The sequence below is a fragment of the Eleginops maclovinus genome, chromosome 3 (assembly GCF_036324505.1).
Source record: "Eleginops maclovinus isolate JMC-PN-2008 ecotype Puerto Natales chromosome 3, JC_Emac_rtc_rv5, whole genome shotgun sequence".
In the NCBI taxonomy this organism is placed as follows: Eukaryota; Metazoa; Chordata; class Actinopteri; order Perciformes; family Eleginopidae; genus Eleginops; species Eleginops maclovinus.
In genome coordinates, this window is record NC_086351.1 from 10,295,087 (window position 1) to 10,313,985 (window position 18,899).

The following is an 18,899-nucleotide window of genomic DNA, read 5'->3' on the forward strand; positions in this document are numbered from 1 at the left end:
ATAGATGTGAAAGCATGGAGCCTGGGAAGACAAAAGGACAGAAATAATAACATCATTTTCCATGTGTATCTTCTGAAAAAAAGCTGTATTTAAGTATACACCAGTATATTATATAGGGAGTATAAACTTGGGTATCCTGTGCACTACAGGATACCCAAGCTGATGTTCATCAAAATATATTTCTATGTACTGATAAGTGTATGGAGAAAACTGGTCTGTTACCAGAAAGGACTGGACTGCAGGCCCCCTGTTTCAGGTAAGGAAACCAAGTGGTACAGGATGAGTAATCTTTGTAAGCAACAGTGGATTAAAGCCAATAGACTGGAACAATTGGAAGGGATTTTCTTGGGCCAATGTTGAGTGTTGGGGGGGGGAGAGGTTGTATGTCTTGCAGCGGAGATGGAGATGTGCTGTGGATTACAGCTGCGCTCGTGACTTTGGTAATCTCACCGGTGGTTTAACTAATCCCTGAATGATTTACATAAGAGCCACTACATTTAGAAGGTAAGAATATGATAAAGTATGTTTCTATTTATACACATAGAAGATATGAATATGGTTTTGGGATGATGACGGAAAAGTATTATGTACTATTGAATTATATAAGGCATCAAATCTAACAACTGTAACCATCAACAAATTATGACTTGTAAATACAGTATTGATCTTGAGTAACTTTCAATAGCATTTGAGACATGTCCTCATGTTCTACATGGATGAATGAAAAAACAATGCAGTGATTCCTTTGGGCCACTGTAATTGAAAGAGTCGGCTGCTGAACGGTTCACTAATGTTTGGACAATCTGGCTGAGATGAGAAACCACTGATTGAATGCATGAAAGAGCTATAAAACCTTGAACAAATGTACTTTCTTTAAGTAAAAAGAATGCAAACCAGTCCAGGATTTAATAAGTTCAACCAAAAAGCATAATTATACATTAGGCGCTCGAGCCGTATTATTATACTGTATAAAGTTCTCAATAACGCATAAAACATTATTAAGGTAGCTTATTAACTAGCCAAGAAATGTTAAATGGTGGAACAATATTTGAAGTTTTCTCAGTTTGAACCGTGAGATCTTTTAAGGTCTTTCCAAAAAGAGCATAAAGACAGACCTTCCCAGGCTCATGTTGCTCGATGTTCAGCTGAGGAACAAACGTGTGAGCAGGCAGTCCTGACCTTGAGGTCTTTACTGTAGCTCCTGCCAACGCTACATAATGAACACGTTCTCAGGTCTGCTATCTCCGTGATTGGGTTGAAGTGTCGCCGGACAACTGACGACAGTAGCTGGAGGAGGTGAGGAGGGATGTGGATGTGTGTGTGTGTGTGTGTGTGTGTGTGTGTGTGTGTGTGTGTGTGTGTGTGTGTGTGTGTGTGTGTGTGTGTGTTTGTACAGGCATTGTGAGCTTGTGTTCGCTAGCCTTATCCTGGCGAGGTGACAAATGTCTCAAATAACTTCTCATATAAGAACCTGCGGGGCTGTGTGGGAAAACACATGTGAAGCTGTTGCTTGACAGCAGGGGTATCCATACTATGGCTCGGGGGCCAAATGCAGCCCGTGGTCCATTTTGAAATGGCAAATTCTAAAAGTGTAATGGAATGTGGCCCACACATGAAACTTGTGCTTGTCTTACATTGTACTTCTATAGGTAAACATGTATAACACAGTAGTATGTGTGTGTTACTAATCCCATTTTACACATAAATTAAGTCAGTTAAAAAATGTTCAAACTATTAACTGATAAAAAAGCCCAATATCCTACTTGCATAACAAGCTTGAAAAACACCCTTCCTGTTTCCCCTTATCTTAGCAATGTTAGGCTTCTGTTTTAAAGAGTGAGCTGCTAACAGAATAAATGGAAACCCTATGGAAAAATTATTTTCCATTATACTTTGTAGTTGATTTTGGACTTCTGCTTGTATAAAGCAATAAGAAATCTGATGACATCACCTTGGAGTCAGATAAATTAGGACTGACAGTTGATGATGTTTTGTAGTCTTTAATCTACAGATTCATTGACAATGAAATCAATAACTTAATTTCAATTCATTTTATAACATGTAGCTGCTTTTTGATAATATAACATAGGTTATACAGTATAACTCTTTCATAGCAAATAAATATAAACTTTAACTTGGCAGCACTCACTGGCAAAATGATATCCTAGCTTTATGGAGCAAACGGAATCAAATTATTTAACGACTCGATTAGCAAGCATTTCCAAACAAATACAGAAATATGTCTACCTTGACGACCATTTTTTAAATTCTTCTGCAAAACGAAATAAATCCACTTTCCCCACCACCATCTTTTTTCACAGCAAGTCTTCTCACCATGTACTCCGCCTCTCTCTAGCACCTCCCATGTCCTCTTTCTATCCAGATTATCTGACCATATTAAGGTGTTATGTGGTCAGATTAGATTTGCAGGGAATATGATTTCAGTGTCATTGAAATAGACAATGAATAACCCAAGTTTTTCATTTTGTCACTCTACTTACCCCGCGTGACATATGATATATATATATTGTATATGTTTTATTTAATACATCGGGACTGTGAGAAACAGCATTTTGATCTTTCTGTCTTTACACACAAATTGAAAGATTGACAATAAAGTTGACTTTGAATTTGATGTGATCTGCCCCATTTCCTGTTCTAAAAAAACAACCGTTTTAGTAAAACACACGATAATGCTGATCTGTCACATTTAATGCATCATTAACTTTGAATGAATGGTTTCCCTGGTGGGGAATTTAATCAACAACGCAGACACAATGTACTGTACCGTGTGTATTAAGCCCTACAAGTTGACCCTCTACGTTGCAATGTCACACTACACTGTGGACTTATCGATACTGGCCATTGATCAGCGCTGGTTAGAAACCAGGACACAGACTGGATCTCTCTCACAGTGTCACATGGCTCTCTGCATAGTCCCTCTTTTATTTCATTTTAAATTAAAGTATTCTATTAACAGTAACTTAACAATGCAGATTTGTATGATGTTCAATGTGCACAGGAGGAGGAGGATACTGCAACAGCTGATATCAAATGCCCCGCGACATTACAAAACTGCCCTGACCTTTGGCTTATTGCCTTTTCAGATCAATAGAGTTCTAGTGAAGTGTTGATATGCAGGCATCACTCATACGTTGCAGGAGCTGCAGCTGAACACCAAGAGTAATAGTGTTACGTCATAACTGAACATTAGGCTGCATAATATTTTAAACAGTAAGCCAATTATACGTCTGAAAAGTTTATGGTTGAAAGGACCATAACAGCAGAGATTTGTACACAGATGTGTGTCTTTAGTGTGTAAGTAGTGTTATCCACTATTCAATGAATGAATTTGAATATGTCCAGAGATGAGTACAAATACTGATTGTACATGATCCCTCACCTGATCTAAACCCATTTCAAACCTAAACCCAAATCTCAAACAGGCCTTTGGAGGATTGTTGTTATCATGTCCAAGGTCCAAAACACCAAGCTAGACGTACAAGCACACACACACACACACACACACACACACACACACACACACACACACACACACACACACACACACACACACACACACACACACACACACACACACACACACACACACACACACACACACACACACACACACACACACACAGTCTCTCTTTCTCTCTCTTGTGAAAACATCTGATAAATGTGGCGTCACCCTGGCACCGGGCCTTATTCCATCTAATTGAAACTTTTCTGCCGCAACCCCTCCCTCCGCCGTGTGCTGTGATCGAGGTCATTGTGTGATGACGACTGAATGTTAATCTGGGGAGTTAAGATGTTGCCGGTTTCAATGTGCTGGCTGGAACTCTGCATAACACTTTTCCAATAAAGGAAATACTCCGAACTTTGAGTAGAAGAATTAAGACTAATTAGACTATTTCATCGTATTTCTTTTTTTTTTTACACCTTTCTCCGTACGCTTTAGCTATGATGTTAGCACTATTCACACTCAGTGACTCTATCTCTATCTGTCAGAGAGGTGTTTGGTCTAACTGTTATAGAAATACGTTTATAGAAAGTATAAACATCAGTGTAATGCTTACCACAGAGCTCAGTCAACACCAGTCTCACCTTGTATCATAAATAACACATTTGAACTTTCTCTCTAAAAGTTGCATTTGCAGCTGTTATGTAAAATTGTATTGAGGGGATTTCTATTTTTCTACTTATTCAGTGTAAACATTCCTGGAAAAATGGGGCTGCTGCTACAAGCTCACCAGTCTTTAGACCAATCTCCTCAGACCACTGCACAATTACACAACTTTCATGACGACATCAGCTGTTTTCCCCTAATCTGCCAAAGAAAAGCACAATTGAGTGATGCCATTTGGAGATATTGTATTACCACTTTAAATGCAGCACAAAGGGATGTAAATTGTAGGGTGCACTATGATGCTGCTGTCACAGATGCACATAAATGCCAGGTTCTGACAATGCTTTCCATTTATAATTTATAAATGGAAAGCATTGTCAGAACCAAGTATGACTAACATAGTCTGCACATGTTTTTAACATCCCTTTCAAACTGGAAATATGAAGTTTAATGTCGCAGCACTGTTGTTCCATTCTTTATAGAAAGCATTGGGATTTACGCACATTAATAATAAGTCAAAATGCCAAATGCAGAAATCATAGCAGTTAAATTGTTTGGAGAAAAACAAACGTTATGCAAATGTTGGTGCATTAATATTGTATCAGAAATCCTAACATCCTTTTATATTATTTATCTCACATCTTTTGAAAATCCTGCATTAAAGTAGCTTGCTTGAAAAACAAAAGAAAAAACCCCCCAGCTTTTTCAATGACATTTTTCATATGTTTTAACCTACATCTGGAATTAAATAAATCCAGGAGACTAAATGGGGCATGACGTTTGAAGGACGTGGGCGTCAGGGAGGGTCTAAAAAAATATGCCATCGAGCTGTATTATGGGAGGTGTAGGATTCAGAGTTTTTTGGGCCCATAAAAGGGACTAAAAGGAAGACTCTGCGTCACTGATGTGGCCATGTTTTTGTTTTGTTTATTCATCTGTTAGTTAAATGTCTCCAAACTTTATGAAAGCAAAACTAAACTTGGTTAGTCTTAAACATTGTTGGCTATAACGTTTACTGTCTAATGACCTTCTATGCTATGCATTGGTCACATTTGCATATTTAAAATGATGGTTACCTAAAGACTATTAACATTAATAGATAGCTTGTTGGGTTTACTGAAGCTTGATATACAATGCAAATTAGGTCTAAGAAAAGATGAGCACCTTATAAACGAGACTCAGGTGGATTAGAAACTGATATTAATTCATAATCCCATACTTTGGTCAGACTTCTTTTCCCCATGTGCTGAGTCTCTTGGAACCTTTTTAACAATGTATTGCCACTTGATTTTAACTTAAAGTTTGCTAAGGCAGATTTCACAAAGAAACTGCTGAAGTGCATCCTTTCAAACTGTGTGAGTGCAGGCTCTTCTCTCCGTTTTTCATAAACATTACATCATCTTAAAACCCATTTAAAGATACAATTGTGTTTTTAATCTGTTCACAAAACTAAAAAAGGATTACGGTCTAAATCACAAGTGCACACCAAGCTTTCTGCACCTCTTCTGCTCAGTGCCTCATCTTCTCAAGTAACATTGTATATTATTTTTTATTATAATCCTTCAGTGTTGCATACACGGTCAAATTTGCCAGATGTTAATGCAATATGCAAAAACCTTTATGAATATAATGTACTTAAAACATTTGGAGAAAAAAGTATGAGCATTGTTTTGTTTAAAAAGGGGAAATTAAAAATGTTTACACAAATAATCATATTATATTCTCAAGTCTCAATTGAAACCAAAATTCAACAGTGTAAAGATTTCTGCCAATAATTTAATAAATACATAAATGTTTCCAGATTTGCCATCATGAGTTAAAGTACACTTTATCCCTTCTAAATTCCAATTTGGGATCACGTGTTTCTTATTGACGACCTTAATGTCATCGATAAAATATTAAAAACAGAAATTAATTTCTCACCGGAAGTGACACTTTTACAACTTCTTGCGCATTTAAATCCAGTCAGCACTTACCGGTCTTTATCATGTCCCTCCCGGTAATTTAGTGCGATGTGACGCCGTCAGTCTACTTTCAGTTCCTTCTTTAACACCGTTTATCAATCTGTTATTACAAAATAAAAAATAAAAGGAGAAGCGATGATTAGAAACCGTGCGCGAGCTGTCGCTGACTTGCGAGCCTGTCAACTGTCCGCGAGCCCTCAGGTGGTGGATGAGCGCGCTCACGTTGCAATGCTGTCTGTCCCCAATCAAAGAGCACGCGCCCGTCCGGACTGCCACAGTGACCTTGTCAAGGTTAAATTACAGTTTAGATGCGAAATACACACGCGTTATTCACCCTGAATCACACGTTTAATTTATTTGAAAAATATCTCTATATTTTATTTTTAGTAAAACTCGTACAGAAATGTCTACTGAACTTAAGTTTTATTTTAAAATAAAGTTAGAAATAAGATTTAAAAAGAGTTGGTTTATTGTATTTTTAATTGTTACCTATATTACATGCCTGATATAATACATTTCAATTGTTGTTGGTCTTACAAAACTAAAACTATACTTTTTTCAAATACATTTTTTATTAACCTCCTTTTTGTGTTGACTGTATTTTTTTCTTTTCAGTTCAGTTTTGCCATGCAAGACAGTCATTTTTTAAAAATCAAGCGCTACAAAAAATATTGAATTTTTTCAATTAATACTGATGTTAATCTTCTTTAAGAATGTCTTAATATCGGTGTATTTTGTCAAAGGCAAATGTGAGCCTTATACAACATGAACATGGAATGCCAATAAAGCTAATTTAATTTTGAATGTAAATTTAAAGGCGAGACTGTGTGTGTGCGTGTGTGTGTGTGTGTGTGTGTGTGTGTGTGTGTGTGTGTGTGTGTGTGTGTGTGTGTGTGTGTGTGTGTGATAGACAGGGTGAAAGAGAGGGACAGAGTGACAGTGTGTGTTTACTAATACTTAATCTGTTTTAATCTCAGTCAAGGCGCCCAAGAAGTGACCTATGATGTCATGAGCTCTGTCGTTATATGGAAATAGAGATCAGAAAAAAAGTGACGTAATGCAGCAGCCACAACAGTCAGCTGCATACAAAAACAAACATTTGGATATCAATAACCTGTGGTGCACTTATGAAACACAAATCAATTCGGTACATGATTTAAATCGGTACCCTGTGTTGTTGTAAATTGCATAAATGTTTGTGTCAAAACACTAATTGGAATTGACCACTTGGAAAAATGTCTGCGACGAGGAAGAAAGGGACGTGGGATGATGTCAGAATTCTTTTGGATAATCAGACAGACATGACTTTAACAAAGATTATATTTAGAAGAGAAGAAAATACACATAATCATATTTTTTTTCTCTTTAGCGTATAAATACCATTCATCAAACTTATTACTTATTAGCTTCTCAGAAATGTGTAAGATTTAAGGCAAACATGAATATTTAAGTTACTTTATTTGTGAAAGTTTATATTATCACAATCGACCACTCATTTCCTGTCATTTCTCCCCAACACACTCTCCAATAAAGAGGTATAAAAACACTTGTAAAACGTGGTTATCTGGGTTTACCATGACTGGACTTCCTTGTGTCATGTAAATAATGTTCAACTTGGTTTGAACGTGGTAAATGTTGCAGCCAGCGTAGCTTAAAATAAACAATGAGAAATATGTTCATCTGGAACAAAACTTTCCTTTTTACTTGTTTGAGTAGTAATGAAGCATGCAACCACCAACAGCGCTCGTTCAAACCACTCAACAGTGAGCCATCATTTCCACTATTAAGTTTCAACCATTGGCCTCAGAGTGGCATTCACAGTAAGTCATTTAAAGTACAACAGTAATTTGGAAACTTTACATGATAATTACATTTGGTTTTATAATTAAGAGGAGATATCAGCAGCATGGTGGCGGAGTGAGGCGGCAGATCATCATTTTTGGAGACTCCAAGTTCAAGTGAGTGTGTGTCCTGAAGCATAGCATAATGAGTCCATCATTGTTATTACTGGATGTGTGTGAGGGGATGCAATACTGCTACTGAGCCACCAGTGGGCAGATTGAAACAGTGTTTGGCATCCTTCAGTGGGCCCGCAGTTACAGATCCTGAGTTAAGGACTTGAATGTTGTCAGTCTTAACTAGTGATTAGCTAATCAGACTGCAGGACGACCAGAGGCTACACACCTGGTTACTGAGGGCCTAATTACAAGCTGAGATTTAAAATGAGCAGCTGTGCAGATGCTAAAGAGAACCACTTCACACCTTAGGGTGTTTTATGACCCAAAAGATGCTTAACAGAGATGACAAGAGAAACAATAGGCCATAGACATTTGGCTTTATAGAAATTCCTTCAAAGCAAAGAGTTTTTTGTTTAACTGGAGTATGCATGAGGACCTTTTAATGAGAGAGTTTTCTGTGATGTAAAAGTGCCCTATATAGTCGATTTCATTACTTCTTTTTTACACCTATTCCTCACAGTAAATCATGGGAAGGACATTACCAAACTATTCTGCTTGTAAAGCAAGAGTCCATTTGTCCTGCTGGCTGCTTCAATAAACCTCCCTGTGTTGCGTGTGAGAGGCTGATCGGATTTTTGCAGATCGAGCAGCGAAGTCAGGCTCACTGTCCTGTAAGAGGTTCCAGATTTTGTCGTGATCCCAAATCCAATCCACGGTGATTTCAAGGTAAAGCGTTTATTAGTTCAGTGTGTGGTGTCTGCCCTCTGCAGAGCCACTTCAGGGGCCAACACACAGATCCCCTTCACTCCAGACGCGGCGTTGGGAGGCTTGAGCCCATATAGATTTCAAGCTAAAAGCGTACGCAGGTAAAAAAATCCTCTCATGTCTAGACTACAGCTGCGCAAGTTAACAGACAAAGAGCAACGTTAAATGAGATCTGTTGTCTTTTCGATTTAATCTGACTTCTCCATTAATTGATCATTAATTAGTTGATAGGATACTAGCAAACAATCCATGCGGGGACTTCCCTAAAATGATATTTTCTTGTTCAACAAGCAGCCCAAAGATATTCACTTAGATATAAGGTTGTCTAATCCAAAAGCCTCAAAATGCCTTTATTTTTGCCCCTATTTGAATAATAATAATTTAAACAATAACATCTTACTTTAATCTTATTCACAAGGTAGATGCGTGTAAATTATGACAAAATATTCTAAGCAATGCATAAAGAAAGGACAAAATCTGGATGCCTACCCACGCCAAATCTCGCTGTGTACTCACACAGTACTGACTCTTGGCTTGGAGCAGTGGGTTCAATAACTCATCACAAGTTGTGAATCAGCCAGGTCCAACAGCCATCTGTCACAAACAAGAAATGTCCGCCCATTTAATCAAGACAACGATACTGACGACGCAATGGGGAAGCTAATTAATGAAATGAATGAAGTAAGCAAGGACGGCCGGGAAGAGGTTAGGGAGCTGTTAATGTTTACGTGTCGGGCGTTTGTCAAACTGTGACTACCCACTGATTGGACATGTTATAGCTGCTTCATTTGGGGTGGGCTGCATAAATAGATGAAGATATACAGAATAATAAAGACTGTTTTTTCAGGAGAGCGTGAGTGTGATCTCAAGCTTCATTTTGTTTTTACATGCTCAACCCCTTGTGGACTCCCAGTAGCACAAAGACACCTCAGGGAAGCTTTGGCCTCACGATATCCTGACGCATGAGGAGCAGAAACACCAGAAAATAACAGAAAGAGACAGAAAGCATTTACACGTGAAGTGGAAAAAATAGAATGACGAAACTCCTTACTTATAGACTCAAATGTACTGTTTTACAAGAGATTTCCACTGTGAGCAGCTGCTGATAACTATTAATTACTCAACAGAAAATGTAACTTTTCCATGCATAAATATTATCTACTGTATCTAGCTCTAGCTCTCATTAAAATGTACCTAATGCTTGAGTTCTTCAAATCAAACTGAATATTTTGGGGTTTTAGACATTTGCTTAAACTAAACAAGGAATATATTTACTATTTTTTTCATTTTACAGAGAAGAAAATAATCAAAATAATAATTAATGCTGGAAATTGTAGTTGCATCCCCTTTATACAGCGAATAAGGGCCACACAAATAAATATTGATGCTGAAGTTAATTAATTAAATATACTTTAAACATAAAATGGCAATTTATAATGTTGGCAATTATGAAATCAGCATAGCCGATCCCTTTTGTATACAGGAATAATCACCGACCCGGTCCTCATTTTAAAAGCTTCATAATAACATCACAGGAAAGCGGATGATTAATTCTCCATGCTTTCATCCTCACACTGTATATTTGCATATTTTATAGATGCAGGCTAATTAAAAGGGAAAACACAAGCACTGCAGGTCAAAGCACTAGAACAAAGCCCATAGCTCAGGTAAATGTAATTAGAAATTATATAAAGTGTCCCCACAGACTGAGATTGATGTGTTCTGACAAAGTCAAATAAACAGCACAGTATGCAGACTCTTTCAGTCTCCTTTCCCCCCACTCTTTCTTTCCATGTTTGCGTATCAAAGTTAAGCAATATCCGTTTCCAAATGTCACAGTTCATAATGTTTCCTGCTCATTTTTTTTCCCCTTCTGTGAGCATGTGAAACCCACAGATCATCTGATATCACTTCATTTATGCCGTTGTGGCACTCAAGCATCCTTCTTCCTTTCCATCTAATAAGTCGTTATACCTGTCCCTGTATGAGGGAGTCTGGGATCTCATGGCTCCATGGTCCTCTCCCCCCTTCTTCTATTTTGGCATGCCTGTGCCAGGTATTTGTTCAAATTCCTCACACCCCGTGGGGATAGGTATGTCCCCCCCTTTCCGACCGTCCCTCTCTCATCTTTACAGCCTGTCTCTGTCTATCTTATGTACGCCAGCACATGTATGAAGCAGCCAATGTGGACTCCCCGCCACCAACATGAGGCACACAGCCTGCACATTTTACTGGCAAGTCACAACTAAATCATTTCCAAGCCTCTTGAAGCTGGCAAACCACAGCTGTGGGTTCTAGGGACGGCCGGGCCAAAAACAACTGGTTGGATAACAGGCAAGTTGCTTTTGATAACCCTCTGAAAGACCCGTTTATGCTGTGATGTTGTCAGAGCTTGAGGTCAGGCCACTTATTAGATCTACCAGTTAAACTTTTCTCTGACATGGAAAAATGTTGTTACAGGCAAGTATACTGGACAATTCATTTCCTCTACAATTCAAACAACAAATCATGGTGAAAATCCCTTGTGGGGGTGTGAGGCGCCTTGTGTTTGAACATGAACTGATGTGGTATTGACATTGGGTCAGAGTTGAAGTTCTATTAGTTATTGCTGTGCGTCATGAAATGACAGCAAATACCAATGATACGCTGGCTCGGCACGATTGTCTCTCTGTCCTTCCCAAAGGGAATCCAAACTCAAGTCAAATTCAATTTTACTGAAAGAAATATCTGTGCAGATTCATATGTTTTCTTTCATTTTTCAGGTATAAATCAGAAAAAGAGCCTTAATCAAAAATATGTCAAAGACTATTTGACGTGGCTTTCAACTGGTGACTTTCTGTTCAAGGGGGAGTACCCCATGACCTTTGGGTTTGCAGAAATGATTTCTTTAACTGCTAATTCAATATATACTGTCTGTACTGCTCTCTGTGTTTATTAAAGTTGCAAGAGGGAGCCACAGATCACTTACAAATCTTTACAGATGGGACCAAACAGGTCCTTTGTTATGCCTCTCCACTGATGTGCTATTGTTAGGGTTTACAGTAATGCTTTTTATTTGCATTTGACTCTGCATGTGTATTCAATGAATGCATCATTTTGGTGCAAATTAGTTTTGTTACCATTGGCATTGTAAGAACAAGTTTTTTTAATGATGTGTTTTATAGTTTATCTTTTTCCCTAGAATCTTTAGTGAGATCAAGAAGGCTATGCATTAAAGTACATCAACAGTGTTATTACTCAATAAACCCAGGTTTTATAAATCCATCCCAATACATTTTGACTTGTACAGCAGAGAATAATTTAGCCAAAATATGATGTTACGATACCATTTATGGTCAGACTTGTGTTTTGTGGAAATTCCTCGCAGTGAGTTCACTGTTAGATTTATGCCTGGCTCAAAGGTATTGAAACCATTAGAGAGTCATCAAAGTGTGACCAAACATTCTGCAAACCCCACTTTCCAACATGACTATAAAATAAAAAATGTAAAACTATTATAAAACATATTATTTGAATCGGTATACTTTAAATTCTTATGCTCCTACTAGGAGAAATGTGGGTTGCAGCAGTCATCATTTAAAGCAACTGTAAACTGCTGCCTGTAATTATCATAAAGTGAATGTTTTTAAAAGTTTGTCTTCCCTGATTCTTTAATATATCCGCGTAGATATAAACCACAAATTTCATTTAATGTGGAAAAATCTGACTTTTCCTGTAAATGCCATCTACATTATTATTTTTTGGACAGTAAAAATCATAGAAAGGTCATTATTAAATATACTGCTTCTGAGTGATAAAGTGGGGCTTCCTGGACCCCATCAGGCCATCACATATTAATATTCATTATGCAGGAGAAGCCCCCTCTCTCAGCATCCCATCCCACCCCCTTTCCACTCACACACACTGCTCTCCCCTTGACTCAGACACATCCCAGACTGCAGTGATCAAGACACACAGGGCAAAGAAGTTTGGAGGAAGATTATCACTCATACTCCTCCAGTTGAAGATAAATAACCCCAGATCTCCTGCCTGAAGAATTCCGAGGGATTTTCCAAAATGGGAACGGAGTTTTTCCTCAAAACAAATCCGTGGAGTATTTTTTTTACAGCGTCCGGGATTAAAATGTTTTAAGGTAGGCTGAATATTTAGAAATACATCTGCCAAATTACTCATTGGTTCATATGTGCGATTGATCTTTGAATCACACGTTGTATTTCTTTAGTGTTTATTAGGGCCCAAACACAGGCCGTCATGCCACAGCAGGCCTTTAGTAAACTGTTTCTCGGGTGTGTAATACCAAAATATGAATAACGACCTTTAACATCAAACCAGTATTCACCTTAAATATTTAATGTGGCCTTAAATAGTTTTTATTTTGACTAACATTTCCTTGTTATCAAAGATAAGTTGAATTTGCCTGCTTATGGAATGATCAGCTTCGTGCGTTTTTTTGTTGTTGTTGTCTTTGTTGATCAAATTTGAAACTAAAATGTATAAAACATATTTGCGTCAAAGACTAAAGGGTATTTGGTTGAATGTATCTAACAAAGCTTTCGTTATAAAAAGGCGAACACCACAGCTGTTATTTAAAGAGAACCGGTAAGGTATGGAGGCGCGCAGCCCCGCGGGGGTTCGGCTGCTGCTTCACAGTTCAGCAGTAGCTCTTAACCCCGGTGCTGCCCGGGTCACCATGTGTCACACAGGCCGTTTCTGTCATGCACCCCGCGTCTGCTTTGATGTTTCTGTAAATTACATCTCTGCACAAAACCATCACTCTAAAGTCTAAAGCAATAAGCTCGCCCCACGACTGGCAGAATAATGCCAAAAAAGACATCGTTAAATATATTTTCACGCTTTTCTCCGGGTGCAGAAAACTGTAACAGGCTAAAATGTCAGTTCATCTTTTACAATTAAAGAAAGTCAAACAGTCCGCCTCACTGCGCCATCCGCTGACTCGGCAGAATATCTCGCACCGGTCCATAACCAAACCACCGATGCGTAAAAACGCACAACATAAAACTCAGAATTGTAAACGAAACCATGGCCATTTTAGAATTAGTTTGCACGGAAATATAAGTAGTATTAGCTTTTTAATGTTTCTTACACTTTCTGGTGTTCCAATTAGCCTAATTGTGGTCCAACTGCTGGCCTAAAAGGAGCAGGCTTTAAGACGTTTCTCGATTTACAGCCTTCAATTCGAGCCCTCCTCCGAAAATCCAATTATTTTACTAAAACCTTGACTGTCTCGCCTGACTCCTTGTGAAACTATAAAACTGTAAAGGCTGTGCCAACCAGAGCAGCCCTCTCAAACATAAACCATCCTCGTTTTGCTGACATTTTCATTTCTACTACATGTTTATATGACTCTATTTACTTTATCTAGTCTCATGATTCACATAAATCGCTTTGCAGCACCATCAAGAGAGGACATCAGGTTTAGATATACTATCCTTTACCATTGAGTCAAACAAATAACATTTTCAGAAACCAGAGAATATATCAAAGAGGAAATTATGAGTGAAAACTAATGAAATATATTTTTGTTCTCTCCTCCTTTTTCCTTTTGACCCACCCCACTTTCCTCATCTTCTTCTTCTTTTATGTTGTACCTGAAAAAGACCTTCTGAAAGTCACTCCTGCTTTCTCTTAATCTTGAACTTTATATCATTTCTCATTATGGACCTCTCAGGCTCTTTGCCTCCACCTTCCCCTTACACCTTCCCTATTATCCCCAATATCTCTGTGCCCTCCTCCCCTCCCTCCATCTCCCCATCACCCAGCGTTGCATCCACAGCTCTCTTCTGCTCCCTCCTCTCCCTCCTCTCCTTGATGGGCATCACGGGAAACCTGTACACTATGGGCCTTCTGTTGAGGCGCAGGAGAAGTAGGAGACGGGGAGCAGGACCGACCTGCTGCCTAATGAGAGTACCTATACCATCATGCCTCGCCAACTCCTCCCCGTCCTCCACCCCCATCTCCTCTTCCTCTACCTCCTCTTCTCTTCACCTCCAGGTGCTGAGCCTTGCTCTTGCTGATCTGCTCTACCTTTTCACCGCTCCCTTCATCGTGTACGATAGTCTGGCGTCCGGCTGGGCCTTTGGTGAGCCGGGCTGCCGCCTCCTCCTGAGCCTAGACCTCCTCACCATGCACGCCTCCATCTTCACTCTCACCGCCATGAGTCTGGACCGCTACAGGGCTGTGGCACATCCCCTGCACACCTCGTCCTCCAACTCCTCCGGCCTGCTGCGTGTGGGCCTTGCCTGGGGCCTGGCTGTGGCTCTGAGTTTGCCCATGATGATCACACTGCACCTGGAGGATGGGGAGAACCAGGAGGGCCAGCTGTGTGTGCCGGCCTGGGACGAGCAGAGCTCTAAGGCCTATCTGAGCGTACTCTTCTGCACCAGCATCCTTGGTCCTGGGCTGGCCATTGGAGCACTTTATGCAACTCTAGGCCGGCTTTACTGGGTGTCTCAGACCAGGCCAGCCTGGGCCAGTGGGGGCAGCACGGCTTGTCCTCCCCGTGCCCCCAAACCCAAAGTGCTGCTCCTCATCCTGGGTATTGTCCTGGCTTTCTGGGCCTGCTTCCTGCCTTTCTGGATCTGGCAGCTGCTGCCTCTTTACAAGCCCGACATGCTGCGGACAGTTCCAGTAGGGACGCAGGTGACAGTCAATCGAATCCTCACAGGACTGACATATGGGAACTCATGTGTAAATCCATTCTTCTACACACTCTTGACTGGAAAACGAAGACGCAACCGGCAGACGCTGACATCAGCAAATCAGCTGTGCCGTAAGAGCAGTCCGATGCAGTAGTGTGTCTGTCTCTAACAATCGACACAGTAATGTGACGACCATGTAGTGTATATGCATTATGAGTTCAGTAATAGGAACCAAAGATCATTGATTTGTCCTTAGCACTTTGTATAAAATGCTTTGTGAAAATACTTCCTGTTTGGAGACAATCAAAAGGACAATCTCTGTAAGATGCAATGAATGCTTCATCCTTTCCCATACTTTGGTTTTCATATGAAATAGTGTGTCTTTACTTGCGTAGTAACCACGTTTACATATTTGATCATTGCGATAAGTGTTTTAGTGACATTATATTTTGATTATGGTAAAGCAAGAAAACACAATGGCATTTCTAATACAAGTGCTTACTACAGTATTTACTGTTGCAAAGTAACTTACTCAAATCATTTTATAACAGAGGAATGTTTTTTTTAATAAACAGAATTCCTGTACTTTATGCAATAATAATAGAAGGGCAGAGTTTTGTGCTGTATAATGCGCACAAGCATTTCCAGTAAAACCCTAATTCACCTCTGCTTGTTTTCAGAAACTTTTAAAGAAAATGTTTGTTTTCAAACAACTTGCTGAGACCGGTCAGAACCTCGTTGGGACATTTTTCTGAGACATTGTTTGTTGATTTAATGAATGAATTTTGTTTGCGTCACCTGAAACCCTACCTTCCTTTAAAACAACTGAATTATTTTATAATCATGACCTGCATGTTGGGTTTGTACTTATGTTTGAATCATGCAATGCTTTGCATGGCTTCAAATTGTGTTTATTGTAACTGATGTTTATATTAATGCATAATATAAAGCCTTGAATAAAGATTATGCTTTAGGTTATTGACTGTGTGATTGGATCCTTATAATTAGGGAAAAAGGAGGAAAACTGTTAGTGTTTGGCCTTTCAAAAAACACACAACAGATTATGTAATACTGTGATTAACAATAACAGACGTGACAAAAGAAAATCTGAGAAATGTGAAATTATGAAGCTAGGCAAAAGGATCCTGAAGGACTATGTTAAAAGTGAGATATTCTAATAAAAGACCCAACAATTCAAAATTGGTCAGTAGAGAAAAGAAATCCTTGAGTTGCATTCTCACGTTTTGTTTGTGTGTCTGTGTCAGCATGTCAGTGACTCTGGAAGGTCTTCCCCGGTCTTGTGTATACACTCGCTGGCTGGTGTCTCTGTGTCTCCCTGTAGCTGCGGCCTGTCTCTGTCTGCCTGACTCAAAGGCTGCACTGTGCTGCATCGCAAACCCTGCTGCTCTTTGACGCAGATGAGCAAATATTGTTGTTCAACAGAAAAGGAGAAAGTATGGGGATGAGATGATGGGACAAAAGAGGACAGGAGGGAGGGGAGGGCGTCCTTGAGGCGTAAGGGTTTGAGATGCTGACCATGTGACTGCAGGTCTCTCATTGACTCTGTAATTTCTAGCAGACGATATTTAAATGTAATTGTTTACGGACGACTCAACTCAACTGGTAGCGCTGTCGGCCCATGCACTGCCTCCCCCATTCAAAGATATAATCTTTATAAATAAATGGTGTCATTTTATGTTTTAGCCTATTTGCATCTGTGATGACGGATGGGAACTTCCCCTTAAGCATATGCACGTCCTTATAAATAAAACTATCCATTAAAAAAATAAACAAAAAATGATTTGGCCAAATTGTTCGTTAAAAAGTTTCTGAGGTTCTGTTTCTAAAAATACAAATTTAAAATGTTAAGAGACAACTTCACATAAAATAAATCAAATGCTGTAATTCATCAATTCAAACAAACTAAATCATGTATTAATTCCTAAAGAAAGAATGAATGTTGGATCCACATGTTAAAAACAACAATATAGTACTCTAAGGGAAAAGAGCTTGAATAATATGCCAGACCTCCATGAAATGTTGACAGAGAGCAGAGGAAGCACAGATAAAGAATTGACAGTGATCTGTTCATTTTTCTATTTTCATCACTGGGTTACTATATTTTTCTTTGACCACCCAGGTAAAACATACTCACCATTAAGCTCTATTAACTGTGGTTTACTGTGTTTTGACTTGACATGCAAAATCATCTGGTAGAACATAATCAGCAGGTAATGGACTTTGTGAGTGATTTCATGTTAAATGCATTGTAAAATGAGACCTGAATTATGCTAGGAAAACAAAATTATAGTGTGGGTTTATTTATTTGCACATGAAGTGCAATTATGTAGAAACATTAAGTGAAAAGATAACCTGAGGGCTGCAGGAGAAGCTGCATTAGTAATACCAACAGGTTTGAGAGACGCATACCAAAAGCATTTGTCAAGGCAGCTTGCACGTTTCTCTGCACTGTGATGCCAATTTTTCTGCGGCTGTAGGGCCCTTCTGTATTCTATACTGCCTACCATGTGTTTCCATTTACCTGTCCTAGCTACCTCTGAGCATAACGTTCCCACTGCAGTTGTTATCCAGAGCTCTGTGCGGCCACACCACAGGGGGGGCTTCTGTTGTGAAGTTAATGCAATATCCATCCACCTTTCACAGACAACTGAGGCCCTCTCAGCACATTTACCCATTTAAATGGAATTTCTTGCAGACATATAGCCAGCTCCATATACGTTTGAAATCATGAGCCCTCATATGACATGGTGATTTTTGGACCCCTGGGTCATACCAAAATGACAGAAGATGGAGGGTGTAGCTTGTGTAAAGATGAAATCCTTCCAAAGAAGACACTCAGCAGTGGGGTGGATATTAATACACAGCGAGCTTGATGTTCAATTTTTCTGAGTCAGCATAGTGAACAGGGTTTGTGTTAATGCACATTCTAAAACTTAATATATCAGATGATTAAGTTCTCCCTCAGGTCTACGGGGATGACTGAGTGTTTGATAAACTTCAAATACGTGGTGTTTAGTCAACCCAGCCAAATGGATGGAAAATATTGTCTCAGTTGGCAGGCTGCTCTATCTATAAACTTTGTGTTGTTTGTGTTGGTAGGTGCCAGCACCGACCGACTCGCTCCAATCATAACTTTTGTCCTTCGTCGCAACCAAAGCTTCTGATTTTGTCCTGAGATTGAGGCTGTGTACTCTACACTCTCATCTAGGGGGAAAACACAAGGACAAATATTTTCTTGTGGGAGCGTCGCTCTGTTCCACCTGAAGATTTCATAAATCCAGCACATGTCCGTTTCCTGGAATCATCAAGCATCTTTCCATCCCAGCAGCCGTTGCCCCGCCTCTCCTCTTGACCAGTGTTTGAGGCTGCTGCAGGTGCCCCTCCCCTGGGCAGCCCGCTC

At 39.4% G+C, this 18,899-nt stretch overlaps 1 protein-coding gene across 1 annotated transcript; it reads left to right on the forward strand.

Moving 5' to 3' along the window:
- The first annotated feature begins 14,495 nt into the window (after nucleotides 1–14,495).
- On the forward strand, nucleotides 14,496–15,632 carry uts2r3 (urotensin-2 receptor 3). The gene has a single exon (XM_063879923.1). It carries the CDS (start codon nucleotides 14,496–14,498, stop codon nucleotides 15,630–15,632), a length of 1,137 nt encoding a protein of 378 aa, XP_063735993.1.
- Nucleotides 15,633–18,899: the final 3,267 nt, after the last annotated feature.